The following is a 15,444-nucleotide window of genomic DNA, read 5'->3' as shown; positions in this document are numbered from 1 at the left end:
CCAGCATGTCAGTTCTGCTGCTGCCATGATAAAAAGCCACAAAAAAAAAAAAAAAAAAAAATCCACTAGCCGAATATAACAGGTCTCCAAAGCCTAAAAGCCAACTGTACAAAACAAGAAGACCCTATAGCTTAAGTTATCTGTACTGACTCTGTTCTGGCTCAACCAGAAATTTTCCTTCTAATATTCATCCTAATAAGTAGTAGCCAGCTGGTTTATCTTCTACAACAAATTGATGATTGTCCTTTACAGTGCTTACCTTTAGGAACCATGTTCCAGCATTCAACTCCTTCAGGGCATCCCAGGAGAACAAGGCTGCATTTTGAGCAGTGGCATTGGGATAGACCTCTTTGATGTTGGTTGTCCTGCTCAAGGTGCTGTCATGCATGAGAAAAGGAACACCATCGTAGCTGTTGGAGAGCAAGAATTCAGGTCACTTGAGTGCAGTTCACTTAGGGCACAAGTGAAGATGATGCTAGGTGAGAAGAAGTACAAGGGCCACCACAAACATAGCTGTGTGACCTCCCTCAGTACAGAGGGTAAGATAGAAAAGAAGTATGACACTCAAAACACCAACCAATATTGCTGGCTGACCCTGGGGATTTGGTTTCATCAGGGACAGAGCAGAGATGGTGCATTTATGCCTGCCAGCCCCTAAAAAGGTGGATACAATATGAGGTGAAAGGCACATTTTGCAGATGCCAGAGTGTTCTGGTATTTTCTAGGACAGATAAAACCCTCACAGAAGTCTGTAAGCCAGACTAGGGTAGAAACTGCCTTTATATGCTGCAAAATGTTTAAAGTAGAGTATGGAGATGATCATAGAATCATAGAATCATGGAATCATAGAATGAATTGGGTAGGAAGGGACCTCAAGGAACAAGAATCTCCCCCCAGCCTCAGGCAGGGCCAGCAACATCCACATTTAATACTAGGCCAGGCTGCCCAGGGCCCTATTCAACCTGGCCTTGAGCAGCTACAGGGATGCACAGGACATCCACAGCCTCTCTGGGCAGCCTGTAATAGTGATGAGGTAATATGTTGACCACGGCCATGATGGCAATGTGTTGATTTTTGGTCTAGATGATCTTAGTGGTCTTTTCCAACCTTAATGATTCTATAATTCTATTTTTTGATCAGTAGCTACAACTTACTGACTTGCCCAAGAGTAACCATGCCCCACAGTTTTTGTCATCATATGTCAGCTGAGGGACCCTACCAGTAAAACCACGTTGCCTGGAACTACACAGCTCTAAATGCTCTTAGAAGAAGCATGAGCTTTGTGGGCTGTAATGTTGTCCGCTTACCTAATGGTGACATCTGTTTCAAGACCATCTGCACCATGTTCAATTGTCTTCTGAAATGACATCTCAGTGTTTTCTGGGGCCAGCTGAGGAAAGAAATGGCCCATAAGCAAAATGGTTTTAGATACACTCTGGAGAACTCTTCAAATACATTCTGCCTCCTTGTCACTCTTCTGTTTTCTATTAAGGGATCACCATTTTCATGACAAAGTCTCCTGTTTCCTTGGCTACCAAACTTTGTCCCTCAAGAGCAGTGCTGTTAGCAGAACTACAGAGTGATCCCTTTGGCATGCAATTCCAAACTGAAATACCTCCCCTCCCATCCTCCACTGATTTCTTCAGGGGAAAAAAAAAAAGAGAAAAAAAAAAGAAAAAAAAAAAAGGAAGAAGAAAATGATGACAAAGGTAGCAATACAGAAGATGAAGAGATGTATAACTACTCCTCCACACCTACCATTGGTGCTCCGCGGTGTCCGATGAGGGCTGGCTTTGGTCCAAGTGTCCCCACCTCTCTGATGCAAGGAGAGTACATCCCCAGAGGTATCAAGAAAAGAAAGAGAAGGATAGCCAGGTATGGACCAACAATTATCACCTGAACAACTGAAAGAATTTGAAGGAGGAAGGCTAGAGTTAATCCATTTGGTAACATATGGGTTCACCTTGCAGCTTGACTTCATACAGCCCTCCAGCTAAGTAAAATTGTTGGGCTTTATCTCAACACTTTCTAATATCTCTTCTTTCCCCACATTTTCACTGCCTCTCCAAACAATAAAATCCAGGAGAACAAACTGGTCAAAGAAGGTTTTGGGCTGTTTAGGTTAGGACTGAGGTTTTGTGCTGCAATTACATCACACTATGCCTTCAGGCAAGAAACAGCCTTAAACTCTTTTTCTTTAGATGTGGTGCAATGCTGCTTCCCCCAGCTAGAAAGAAATGGTCCTCAACAGAAGGATGCTATTTTTTTCTTACTCAGATAAGAACAAGTAACATTTTAAAGTTTAATTGCCAGTGAAAAAAATGAGGAGGAACCTTTCTCCATTCCCTTAAGTTGAATGCATTCAGAGTTCATTCACCTTGTTGTCAGCGGCTTCTTCCGTGTGACACAGACTCCTACAGACCCTGGTTGCATGGGCATTGGTTCTCAGAAACCTGCTAACTCATCACCTACTGTCTTCCCTGGTGTCTGTTGACAGGTTACTTAAGAGTGACCCTTCTCTCAAAGATAGAAACTGTTCCTCTGGGAAGTGAACACCTATGACCATTATTTATCTGGTTGGGTACCACCATCTCTCTGCACACTCCAGTGGCTGTTCCCACCAGCACATTTTGTCTGAGGTCAGTGGGTTTTGTTACAAATTAGATATATGAAGAAACAGGGTCAGATAAGAGTGCCCAGTGCCAGAGCCAGGCTCTTCTGCAGTTGTTCCTGTCTCCTGGCCCTGCCCTTAATCACACTTCTCAGAGTTGGACTGGAGCTCTCTTTTGAGTAACATCAGGTAAGGAAAACAAATTTCCTTACCAATCAATCAGGAAGTTCTTTCCCCTATTTCACTGGCTTCTCCTAAGATTCTCTAGTCTGGATCAACTTTCTGAGACATGAAGCTGAGCACAGCAAGCAAAGGTCAGGCATTGCTTGCTTTCTCCTGCAGGTGATTGACCAAATTTCCATGCATGCCCCAGAACACGGGGATTTCTGCTTAGCTCTTTATCCTCAAGACTGGTAGCTTCCTAGATAGAGACCAAAACTCTGCAAGTCAGTATGTAAATCATGGAATCATAGAATCATGAAGGTTGGAAGAGACCACTAAGATCACCAGTTCCAATTGTCAGCCCATCACCACCATGACCACTAAACCGTGTCCCTAAGTGTCACATCTACCCTTTTCTCAGTAATGTATCTGGACAGACAGACAGGACAGTGCATTACCCAAGTTCAAGCCCTACAAATTTCCCCGAAATACTCAAAAACTAAAAGTCAGTTCCACCTGGATTGTGGATATGGGAGTAAAGGCTCCTTCACATTTGTTTTCCCTCACTGACGTGGATCTTCTGTCATACAGGGAGCAGGAAGCAGAGTTACTATACCTTTCTTATCTGCTCTGATGGCATGCAGAGCCATGGGCCAGGAGAGGAGGACCATGATGGTTATTGCTCCTATGTGGAGATAGGGGGCTGTGATCTGGCAAGGAGAGAAAAGGATTTTAAATGAAGGGTCAAGCACAGATATAGGTGGAAAAAAGCCCCAACATGACTGTACCTTCCCACGTGATTCCTCTTCTCTCCCACACCTGGGTTGAATCCACAAATCACCCCAAAATTCAGGGAAGAAAAGTATGCCCTCATCCAGGCTGGTGCCCAGAGTGCTCCTCTCTTTACTGTGCAGCTCTTTTTTCTTCTATTCAGCTGAAAGGTACAGGGCTGTCCTCGTCCATGAGGCTTGGCAGGCAGTCACCTTCACCATCATGCCATAATTCATTAACATCTTCCAGAGTGCAGCCATTTTAATCCAGTCTAATTCAACCCAATCCTACTCAGGTAACAGCCATCTCCAATGCAACTAAGTCTTTGAAATAATGGCAACAAATCTGAATTTCCTAAGCCTTTACTATTGCTCTGCCTATGCCTGATTCTCTAAGAATGAAAGGCTGAAGGAAGTAGAAGTCATTGAGAGATTTTTTGTGTGTGATGCTGTCTGCTTTGGACACTTGATACTTCCTTCAATGAGAAGCAGGATTCAGTTGTGTAAACAAAGGCGTCATCTGAGACTTCCAGGATATCTGAGATAGTAACACAGGGCTAAAGGACATGACATAGGATCTAGAAGAGATGCGTGTCCCTTGGGAACAGCAGCAGGAGGCCAAATGAAGCATCTCGAAGCGTCTGAGCACCCAAAATAAACAACACCTGCGGGGAACCCCATGGCTCTCCTGTCCCCTTCTCCTCCTCCCCTGGAGTCTGTGCAGAGGAGAAGCTAACATTTTCTAATCACCTTTGCTACTACCTTAGCATAGGCTTACCAAACTGTAGAGTTCCACAAGGACTATGAGAAACTGAAATAAATGTGGGGCTACCAGCTGCTTCCTCTTGCTGTCCCTTTGCATTGCTGTCCTAATGTTCACAGACAATAAGTAAAGTGGGAGAGAGGTGATACATTCGAGTAATATCTTCAAGGCAGCTCGGTAGTCAAATGCTATAACTTCCTCCCTCCTGGGACATGGGGGGACCCAGATGCTACAACACCAAGCAGCAGTGGAGCCTCCACCTTCAGATCTGCTGAGAGTTGTGACCATGCACTCTGACCTCCTGCATCCCACAGGTTGTCCCACCTTGCACAAGAATTCCCCACCTACTCCCTAAGAACCTCAGTGCTTTGTCCTCAGCAGATGAAGCTCTTCTGATTCACTATGACTTCCCAAAACATGTTATATAAAACAGATAGCTCAAAACCAAACTTCAGGTCTTAGCTTCCTTTCTTCCAGTAGGAAATATCAACTTATTAAGTCATAATAAAGGTTTGTGCAAACCTGAATAGGCTGCCAGGAAAACCCCCGTGAAAAACATTCACCATATGGAATTTTCTATGGATTACCAAAAAATACTTACTGAAATTAGTTGTTTTGTTTCGTTTTGTTTTGTCTTAAACAGTTTCCAAGTCCCTCTTACCTGGAATGACAGGCGGACTGTTTTCCACTGATCTCCCCAGAGTACAGACAATATGAAGATGGCTGTGATAGAGAAACCCAGGACAAGAAAAGTCCCAATCTAGAGAGACAAAGAGAACATGAAGACGCTTGAGTATTTCTGCATAGGACATACAATTAATTTCCCTGTCAGACCTATTTAAGCAGTTCAGACTCAGTAATTTTGGGATGTATGAGCTTGAGTACATCAGTTGGGAAATATCTGGTGGGACTAAAACCAAACTGATTGTGCTATAAATTGGATTTTCTCTATGACAAGACTGATTTTAAGAGTTTGGTACCCAACCTGAGTCAGCCCTCAAGATTCCCTCTAAAATGAATAGAGAAAGAGGGGAATTTCCAGAGGTGGTCTCTTTCCACTAGCTTTATAATCATAGAATCATAGAATCATAGAATCACTAAGGTTGGAAAAGACCTAAAAGATCACCCAGTCCAACCGTTCACCTATTCCCAATAGCTCCTACTAAACCATGTCCCTCAACACAACATCCAGCCTTTCCTTGAACACCCCCAGGCTCGATCACTCCACCACCTCCCTGGGCATCCATTCCAGTGCCTGACCACCCTTTCTGAAAAGTAATTCTTCCTCATGTCCAGCCTGAATCTCCCCTAATGACAGACATCTCTTTGTGAGCTGGCGTATATAGGTGCTATATGATCCAACATTAAATCCTTTACCTGTAGCTGGCTGAACTCACAAGTGATGAATTGACACACTGTCACATTTTTTTTTATGCTGAGTTGCTTTGCAATGGGCTTCTGCAACTGCAAACGCTTCAGAGATGAGTATTCATTTCTTAACTGAAAGGAGGAGTAGTTCATTCTGTTATTTGACTGCTTGCCCAGTTTGGTACCAAAGCAGTTACGATTGTTTGCTCTTCTTGGCACATCATCTATCTGCTGGGCACTACATGATAGTTGGACCAAGACCCAAACCACACTTCAGGAAGATCCTACACGTCAACATCTTAATGATCCGTCCCCAGTCTCTTCCACTCAAGGATACCATCCCAATATTTTCCACAGATTGCTCTTTCTAGTTCTTCAGAAAGCCCATTTTCAACAGCAAAATGCTTATTTCCATTACTAAAATGAAGAAGCAGGATCAAGTATCTTCCCATTCAACTATTTATTTCCACTGCATAATTTGTCATCATGTAACATTCTTCCCTAAACTGCATGGCTAGGGGCTCCTTTTTGAAATGTCTCGCTTAACTTCCAAGAATTTCTTAAGAAAGGTGACTTTTATCCCTGATTAGGGAGGTGGTGGAATAACCATCCCTGGAGGTTTTAAAAAAAAGGCAGATGTCACATTGAATGACATTGTGGGCATGGTGGTGATGGGTTGATGGTTGGACCAGATTATCTTAATGGTCTTTCCAACCTTAACAATTCTGTGATTCTGTGGTTATGTACAACTTTGTAGCAACAGATTCCTGAGGGTTTACTTCTGTACCTTCAGAACTCCAGGTGACATTTCCAGAACTTCTCAAAGACAAAAAGGATGCCTGGGAAAAGACACATTTCTGCTCTACAGAGAAAGCAGCTACTGCCTGCAGAGGTTTATACTGTGATCCTCAGCAAACTCCTCCTTTGTCTTTATGCTACCACATGTGAGCACGTCAAATATAGACATTCTCACCTGAATGAGTCACTGCAGACTCCTTTTATAGTCAGCAAGGAAAAAAAGGTGGTTTAGGTGTGATTCATCTAATCTTAATTTAGATACCTGTGACCAGCTGGATGATTTGCGTCTTCAGACAGTTTCCCTCATCCAAAGGGAACCTGGGGTGATCAGCTTAGGTGGAAACATCATTCTCATGGATATCTAAAGCCTCTTGAAATTAACCTCTTCCCTCCCTTCCATCTCTCCCATAATCTAAGCAGTTTTGCATGAAGAGTACACCACAGGTTTGATGTTTAAAACATGGATAAGGGTTACCAGAAAGCCCTGACTTTACTCACCTTGTGACTCCAGTGCAAGTATAGCTGCTGCCCTTCTGCGAGCAAACACATTGCTAGGACCTGGAAAATCAAGAAGGTATAGTTGGCATCCTGGCATAGGATGATAAAGTGTGTTTAGTGAGGCAGTCCTGGAATGATTTTTGCTTTAGAAAGTCATTTTATGCCTTGCTGCACAACGGTGAGGATGTTAGCAGGACAGCTGTGTGCTGAGAAATGTTTATTGCCACAGTAAATATGCTCCTGAAATGACCAAGCACACGACAAATCTGCCCTGTAGGATCAACATCTTCACTGAGCTCTTTGGTGCACACGCTTTGTGAATATAAACTCTGGCAGAGAGGATATAGCCAGAGCCAGCATCCATGACACAAACCTTGCGTGCTTTTTATGTATCTGTTGTCATTTAGGGACACATCACCCATGGGGGATACAGCTCAAGGAATAATTAATGTATCAAAATAAATAAACAAATGAATAAAAATACAGAGCAGAGTGCAAAGTAGAATACATATTGATAGCAATTACAAGAAATGCAAACAGGCACATCTCACAACATGGACATCTACCACTGGAGATTCAAAACCTCTACTTCATATTGGGTTAATTTCTAGTCATCAGCTGCAGCCCTATGGCTGGCATGTTCCTTTTCCTGGTAAAAAGGTTCACTTGTGGCACAGTGCAAACCCCAGTCAGGATAGGGGACAACACACAAGGCCTGGTACACTGAGTAAGGGTGAGAAAAACCAGCAAATGGCTTTGCTGAAAACTTTCTTCTGTGCTCAGATAGCTGAGTGGCTGTAGCACTCTCCCCAGCAATTGTAAGGGACAGTTTGGGGAGCAGCATCACCAGGTGTTGATGTCAGTGATGGAGATGTTGAAGAGCACCATTCCCAGTACCATCCCTGTGTCACTGACCTTACTAAATCCAAAGAGATGACATCAGTGGTTCTTCCCTTGTCCACTGAAGCAGTTATGCCAACATAAAAAGAAGAAAGGTTGGCCAGGCAGGACCTGCCCTTCTTGAAGCCATGTTGGTTATTCCATATCACCTCCTTCTCTTCCATGTGCCTTAGCACAGCTTCCAGGAAGATCTGCTCTATGATCTTCCCCAGCACTTAGGCAAGGCTGAAAGGTTGGTAGTTCCCTGGGTCTGTTCTGAAACCCAACTACAAAAGAATGTAATCTCTTCCTCACCCACCTACAAATACACTCTTTCTCCAGGATGATGCTGATTTGAAGTGAGATAAGCACAGCAGAGAATACAGATCAGCTTTTAAGTACTTCTTGACATGTTAGACTCCTTTAATTTAATCCTACACCCAGTACATGATGGGTAACCGTGGGAACAGTTTGGAGGGAATTGAATTACTGTTGAAGATCTTAAGCCAGCCCCATTTAAATAATCCACTTCAGAAAAATGAAGAAAAAAGACACTTTCAAAATCTTGTCTTTTCTGCAAGCAGTGTTGTAAAGACTTGATCCAAGGCAAATGTGCATCCACTTATTTCACAGGGTGTGCTCAACCAGACTCTTCCCTGTTGTTGCAGTATAACCTTCCTACTAATGATGCAGCACATCCAGGGATGCCATTGGAGGAAGAGCTCATTTTAATGAATGGAATCAATAGTTCGTTATCAATTTTCAAGAAGAATAATTACCAATCAGAGGGTGAAGAAGGAACTCCTGTAGTTGCACCACTGGTTACTGTAGGAGAATACATCTTAATTGGTTGTTGAACAGATGTGATGTGGACAAGATCCATCTTCTGTGTGTGCTGGCACAATCAGCTTGAGCTTTCTTTGCTCTCCACACACCCCTGAAGCTTAACGTCCCAAGCTTCATCCCCAAAAGCTATCTCAGGACCCATCCAATGTGTTGTTCCAAAGGGACCAGCTGCCTCTAACAATGTTTCACGCGTTTGCTGCAGAAATGGAACTTCCTTGGGCAAAAGGACAACCAACACAAGCAGGTATCCCACCTTCAAACTGTTTCCATGCATATCCTGGGATTGTCTAATATAAGTTCATGGACATGCTAGTGTTGGTGACTGATATATGTCTGATTATTACTATGAAGGTTAAAGCCCAGGTTCCTCTTGCCAGCCCCATCAGCTCTCTCAGTCTTACAGCCAATACTTCCAATCTTCCTGTCTTCAGTAAGAAGTGTGGAAATGTCTCCTTCCACTAAGGTCAGCATCCCTGCCCATGGCAGGAGGGTTACAGCTACATCCCTTCAAACTCAAGCCATTTTGTGATTCTATCTACCAGCCAACTGGTAACTTAGGCATGCTTCCCTAATGCAAGAGAGTTGGATTCACTGTAATGGGGCTCACGTCTCTGTCTTCCTTTTTTCTGACTGGAGAACTGCCCACAAAGTTATGATGAAAAATGATGGACAGTAGTCTCCTCATCCCACCTCTCTGAACTTCAGCGCCAATGGACAGTTTTGAGTCTTCTTTTTTAGCCTACAAATGCAGAGGCTACAGCATTTCTGAAGCACTTTACTTAATACAGTCACAGATGACTTTCCCAAACCCTTGGAATGAACATGGTTGAACTACAGAAAGGAAAATATTATCTGTTGGTGTTCAAAAGATTGAACAACAAAAGATTTTTCTTCTCCACTGAACCTGGATTGTCCTGCAGCTAGACCCCTCAGCTTAACATTTTAGCTTTAATAGGAATGAGAAAATTGTCTGGGGGAGCAGTAACAATTACATTAATTGAAACTGATCGTCTGGAGAAAATTACACTGATGTATGCAGGCAGAAAGTGTTTTTGCAGTCACTGCTTTATTGTGCAGTGCTTTGTTCAGCAGCTGGTGGGCTGAAGAAATTTTGCTTCGGTGGTTCCCAATGAGGACATGGAAGCAGGCCTGCAGGTTCTGGTTGGATGCCATTGTTAAGGAAAAGGATACAGTGCCCACAGGTTAAAAAAAAAACAACAAGCCATTACTGGTTGCTGGAAATTCTCTCAACTCCAACAAGGCCAGCAGTGTGCTCAGTTTTTTGATCTGATGTGAAGCATCAGTATAAGGAATGTAAGGATATAAGGAAAAAAGTTATTTACAGTTAGGGTAATGAAGAATTGGCACAGGCTGCCCAGAGAGGCAGTGGATGCCTCATGTAGGTCAGGCTGGATGGGGCTCTGAGCACCTGATGGAGCTGTGTCCTTGTGCCTTGCAGAGGAGTTGGACTAGATTGTTATAAAGATTCCTTCCAAATCAAAAGATGAATCTATGATTACAAGGAAACACTGTTTGGGTGAAGACCTCAAGCCCAACAGGTATGGAGATGGTCTCTATCCAGAACTGCACAACCAGAACATGAGAGCAGCACCCACAACAGTAATAGTATTTAGGTATAGAAGGGCTTCATGGTATTTATGAGTTTTTGGGGCTGGAGGGCTCACCACAGGCTACACTGGAAGGCTAAATGCTGTGACAGGGAGGATCATATGGTGATGAAGGTGTGTTTCCAGGCTGAGGCATTCTCTGAAAGAAGTCCTGTCAGAACAAGCATTGGTGAGTCAGACTGTTGCCATTTTCCTTCACATCCCTATCCCTTGTCATAGAATCACAGTATGACAGAACAGTTTGGATTGGAAGCAATCCTAAAGCCCACTCAGTTCCAACCACTGATATTTGCAAATACATCCCTTATGTCAGGCTGCCCAGGGCTCCATCTAACCTGGCCTTGAGCCTTACCAGGTCTGTGCCTCACCACCCTGTGAATGAAGAACTTCTTCCTCATATCTAAGCTAAAATTTTGCACATTTTGAGATCACAGCAACATGGATGGCAGTGTTGAGCACTGTCTGTGCTCCTCTTTTTTCAGGATCTAGTCCAATTTAGATCACAGCCCTGATGGCACGGGACCTTGTGTCTCCCAACATCCACTGCTCATCATAGTTGAGTGCTGCATGTCAAACTACATGATTGACATAATGATACAAGCAAGCAGGGCAAATGCCTTTAGAAATACCTAGTGCTTTTGGGTGAGTGACTTCATGGTGAGGAAGAGGGAATGGAATCTGACTGCAGGGGCTGTCTCAAGAGCAGAGGCACCTCTGAAATGTTTCTCTTGTAGAACTTGCTTGGTGATAGCCCCCAAACTCCAAGCTTCACCCTCTTGAGGAAGGCAGACCATGTTAGTCTCATCAGACAGAACCAAGATTCTGGGAGGATCTATCTACATAGTGGGACCAAGACAGAATCAAACCCCATAGGACACCATTTTCTCTCATGTTTACAACTACATTTCTGGCTTTACTTCATCCATTGCCTTCCCTGATAGCTTGCAGTCATCACCTCCATGCTGCCAAGGACATGAAACTCCTCTAAAACAGTCTGGGCACTCGCTGGTGTTTGGATGCTGACAAAGTACAAACACGAGTTTGGAGCTGATCCAGCCAGATCCACTGGAAATGGTGATAAAAGTCAGTGGTTTTGGTCACAGCAGTGAGTCAAAGCCATCAACCCAGCCTGCATTCATGACATTCCAAAATGGAAGCAAATGTGAGATTGAGCATGGACTCCAGTTCTTGGAATTGAAGTGATTTCTTTGCCTGGAGCTCTGCATACAGAAGATTGGAACACAGAGGTCGATCTATGCTTATTTTGGGTTCTCTTTGAGGAAAACAACAGGGAAAAAGTTTGAGCAGGTAGCACTGTTGGGAAATGCTTGCCCTTGTTACGTTTCCAGAAACCAAAGGAAGCAGCAGATCAGAAGTCCAGAAAAAATCTAATGAGATTTGGAAAAATGAAGGACTCAGGGACATTACATCTCTGGGCACACAGTTCAGGAGTGCTTTCTCACCATGTCTGTAGTCTCTGCCTGGAGACAAACTCTCCAGCAAGGCAGAGGGAATCATGGCAACTCCAGTGATGATATTTCTCTTCTTCTAATGAGAGCTTCTGTTCAGGGTTAGAGGAATAACCCTGTTCTTACATTACTATCACAGTAATCATCATCAGATCTCCATACTTCCCTGCTGCCAAGGCAACAAACTTCAGCTCCCGCTAAGGAGAGATGAAACGCATTCACCAAAGGGGAATCATTGAAAGAATGCATCAAACCTACAACTATCTCAGAGACCTCTTCACTGAAAATGCTCTTCCATGATCAGAAATGAGGAGAAAGTACCAGAAATGCTCTCTGTGTTCCCAGTCCTCCCCACGTATCCACTCCCAGTGATGGGTGAACTTTGGTCCGACACATCAAAGCCAACCTTATATTTATTTGTAGGCCCGTAACTCACTCCTGCAAGGAGCTTTACTCACCAAAAGCAGCGTGATGTACATGAACAGGATTGCAGCCACTATCAGGAGAACCAGAGACCAGAGGAACCAGAAGCCTAGGTTCCCATAGTTATACCTAAAAAGGAATAAAATCTCATAACAGCATTTGTGTTACATTAGCACAGGGGCTGCAGGGAAACAATAGTTGGAGGAGAAGGTGTCAGAACACTGGAGGAGCTGCAGAGGCGTTTCCCAAGAAGAGAGAGGGAAGCTTTACTTCCTACCCAAAGGCTCAATAAGAGTCAATGACATAATTACACCTTTCCTCCCTCTGATATTAGAGCTATCTGGACGGCATCTAATTTTAGGTGTTTATGTAACTGTTGCCTACACGGTTCAGAAAGAAAGGATTTCCATAAAGACTCGCTGACTATTCCTCTGTTTCAAGATGGGGGGCATGCAATTCTGTTTGCTCTGAGATAGCTGGTACAATGCTTCTGCTGCTAGCCACTACATCTCTTTACTCCTGGCAGTGCTGTTCAATTTCATAGATCACAGGATCATTTGAGTTGGAAGGGACCTCTAAAGGCCATCTTGTCAGCTCCCCTGCAGTGAGCAGGGACACCCACAGCCCCATCAGTGCTCAGAACCCATCCAGCCTGACCTTGGGTGCCTCTAGGGATGAAGCATCACCACATTCTCTGTGCCAGTGACTCATTACCATTGTCATAAATTTTTTTTTCTCATACTCAGTCTAAATCTCCTCACTTTTATTTTGAAACCATTTCCCCTATCAATTTGAACGCTGAACTTCAAGGAGTCTTCAAGGGGACTTCAAGGAGTCAAATCTTTGGCTCGTGACTGAAGTGGAAAAGAAGGAAAATAGAGTACTTACCAGTCAAAGTTATTGTAGTCATTTTTTGCTTCGCCCCACATGTACAGGAAGACCAGAGAAAAGCAGAAAGCTCCAACAAGCAGTGGGAAAAACACACATTCCCGCTAGAAAGGCAAAAGAAGGACATTTAGTCAGAGCCTTGTTTACTCCAAAACAATCACAGAAAACAGCAGTTACTTTTAGGCTGTCCTTAAACGTGTGGCTTAATGCTGAACCTCCCTCACATATAAACTCCCTTTAAGTACTGGAAGGCCACAGGGAGATGACTCCAGACAGAGCCTTCTTTTTTCCAGGCTGAACAAGCCCAGCTCCCTCAGCCTTTCTTCATAGGAGAGATGCTCCAGCCATCTGAGCATATCCAAGGCCTCCTCTGGACCCTCTCCAAGAGAGCTGAGGCTGCTCAGCCTGTGAAGACACGAGGCTCAGAGGGATCTGGTCAATCTGTGTAAGCACCTGAATGGAGGGTCTCCAAAGGCATGATGTGGGAGCACTGTCACTGCAGCCAGCCCTACCCCAAATGGACCCAGAGGTGACTTCAATCTCAGCCATTCCATGATTCTGTAATACTGACATGGAGGGGAATTCTTATCTTGCTCCCTGGGAGCAGGAGGATCTCCTCAAAGGAGAGGCAGTGGGCATAGCCCCGAGCTTCCAGAGCTCAGGGAATGTTGGAAACCACACTCAGACACTGGGTTTAGATATTGGGTTAAGCCAATGTCTAAGTTGTAAAGATCATTAGGGCATGTCTGATTTGAAAGTCAAATGCTCTCCATGCTCAGAGGGCTCAGACCACCAAGGGGATGTTCAAGAAGCATCTGGACAAAATTCTCAGATATATGGCCTGTTTTTCGGGTGATCCCATGTGCAGCCAGGATTTGGACTCAATTACCCTTATGGGTCCCTTCTAAATTGGCATTTTCTATGGTTCTATGATCTACAGCTCCATCAGGTGCTCAGAGCTCCAGACAGCCTGAGCTTGAATGTCTCCAGGGATAGGGCACCCACCACTTCTCTGGGCAACCTGTGCCAGTGCTTCACTACCCATAAAAACCATACCATAAAAACACTTTTTTCTTACATCCAATCTAAATCTCCTCTCTTTTAGTTTGAAATTATTTCCCCTTGTCTTTTCACAACAGACTCAGCTAAAGTGTCTGTCACTATCTTTCTTATGGCCCCCATTGACTGGCTCCTTATTTGGTGCCAGGCCATTCCCTGCTGCCATGTTTGCTCGTTGCACGGTGGCACAGACAAACTGAGCAACACATCAAGATCTCAAAACCAAAATCCAGAGCACTGATAGACCTCATTTGGACTGGGCAACCTTTGACATGTGACATCAATCGCTTGTCAGCTTGGGCTGACCTGTCCCAGTATGGAAGTCAATGTCTGTGCTGATTTTGGGCAAATTTACCGTCTTGCAGCAGCATTTCCCAGGCTCGGTCCTTCTGCGCTGGTACCGCTTCCATCGGCAGCTGTAGAACCCGGCCAGGCAGGAGATGAAGGGCTGGTGCTCATATCTCTGCAGCAAGTGCCGACGCACCACCTTCAGCTTCCCAAATTTGATCTTCTTGAGGCTGGTGGAACTGGCCTCCATCTGAATAGCCTTATCTCATCTTCTTCCTGAAATGAGATCCCAAGGCTTATGGCACGACTGTGGTTGTCCTCTCCTTTCCTTGAAGTTGTAGAATCATAGAATGGCTTGGATTGGAAGGGACCTTGAAGATCATCTAGTTCCAACCCCTGCTGCAGGCAGGGTTGCCAACCACATCAGGCCCCAGATCAGGCTGCCCAAGGCCCCATCCAGCCTGGCTTTCTTATGGGGTGAGCTTTCCATATCAGAATTTTTCCCAAGAGGATGCCAAGACCGCCATGAAAGTATGCTATGGACATCCCACCTAATGTTATATCCTTAATAGAGATGCTTAAAATTAAAGCATGGTTGTTGCAAGCCCCCCCAGCAGTCAGTGGCAAGCAGTGGATGCTGCTGATTATAACTCCAGCACTCTGCATCACCTCTAAGGGAACCTCTGCCTCCTTTAGACTACGCAGGGTGCTCTGGGAAAGGAAATTGTTAACTTAAGCTCTCCATGCAGCTTCCCAAATCATGTCAGATGAACCTGAGCCTCAACTTAGCCATGGGAACCAGCTCAAAAGCACCATGACCTGTCTGCAACCCCCTACCAGTTTAACTAGCTCAAGCAGGAAAGGGACTAAAGCCTTCCCAGTTCACAGCTCTCTTATCCTGGAAAAACTGCAGCTCTGTACAGACTGATCCCTTATGGAAAAATTATTTCCTGGCTGAAATAGCTTTCCTGGCAGAGTGTTTCATGGCTAGGAA

At 44.4% G+C, this 15,444-nt stretch overlaps 1 protein-coding gene across 2 annotated transcripts in view; it reads right to left on the bottom strand.

The window, feature by feature from the left end:
• Window positions 1-15,444, bottom strand: part of LOC125696817 (glycerophosphodiester phosphodiesterase domain-containing protein 5-like) — a 33,888-nt gene that overhangs the window by 6,918 nt on the left and 11,526 nt on the right. For both annotated transcript variants that reach the window (XM_048952954.1, XM_048952965.1), the window contains exons 2-10: window positions 14,518-14,726; window positions 13,104-13,207; window positions 12,251-12,344; window positions 6,971-7,030; window positions 4,968-5,066; window positions 3,390-3,483; window positions 1,759-1,904; window positions 1,308-1,390; window positions 260-410 (exon numbers count right to left, since the gene is read on the bottom strand). In XM_048952954.1, the coding sequence (XP_048808911.1) occupies window positions 260-410; window positions 1,308-1,390; window positions 1,759-1,904; window positions 3,390-3,483; window positions 4,968-5,066; window positions 6,971-7,030; window positions 12,251-12,344; window positions 13,104-13,207; window positions 14,518-14,700 (1,014 nt within the window). In that variant the 5' untranslated portion in view covers window positions 14,701-14,726. The remainder of the gene's footprint in view (window positions 1-259; window positions 411-1,307; window positions 1,391-1,758; window positions 1,905-3,389; window positions 3,484-4,967; window positions 5,067-6,970; window positions 7,031-12,250; window positions 12,345-13,103; window positions 13,208-14,517; window positions 14,727-15,444) is intronic.

The sequence above is a fragment of the Lagopus muta genome, chromosome 1, assembly GCF_023343835.1.
Source record: "Lagopus muta isolate bLagMut1 chromosome 1, bLagMut1 primary, whole genome shotgun sequence".
Lineage (NCBI taxonomy): Eukaryota > Metazoa > Chordata > Aves > Galliformes > Phasianidae > Lagopus > Lagopus muta.
The sequence above is the reverse complement of the archived record's forward strand: the minus strand, read 5'-3'. Positions and strand labels throughout refer to the sequence as shown.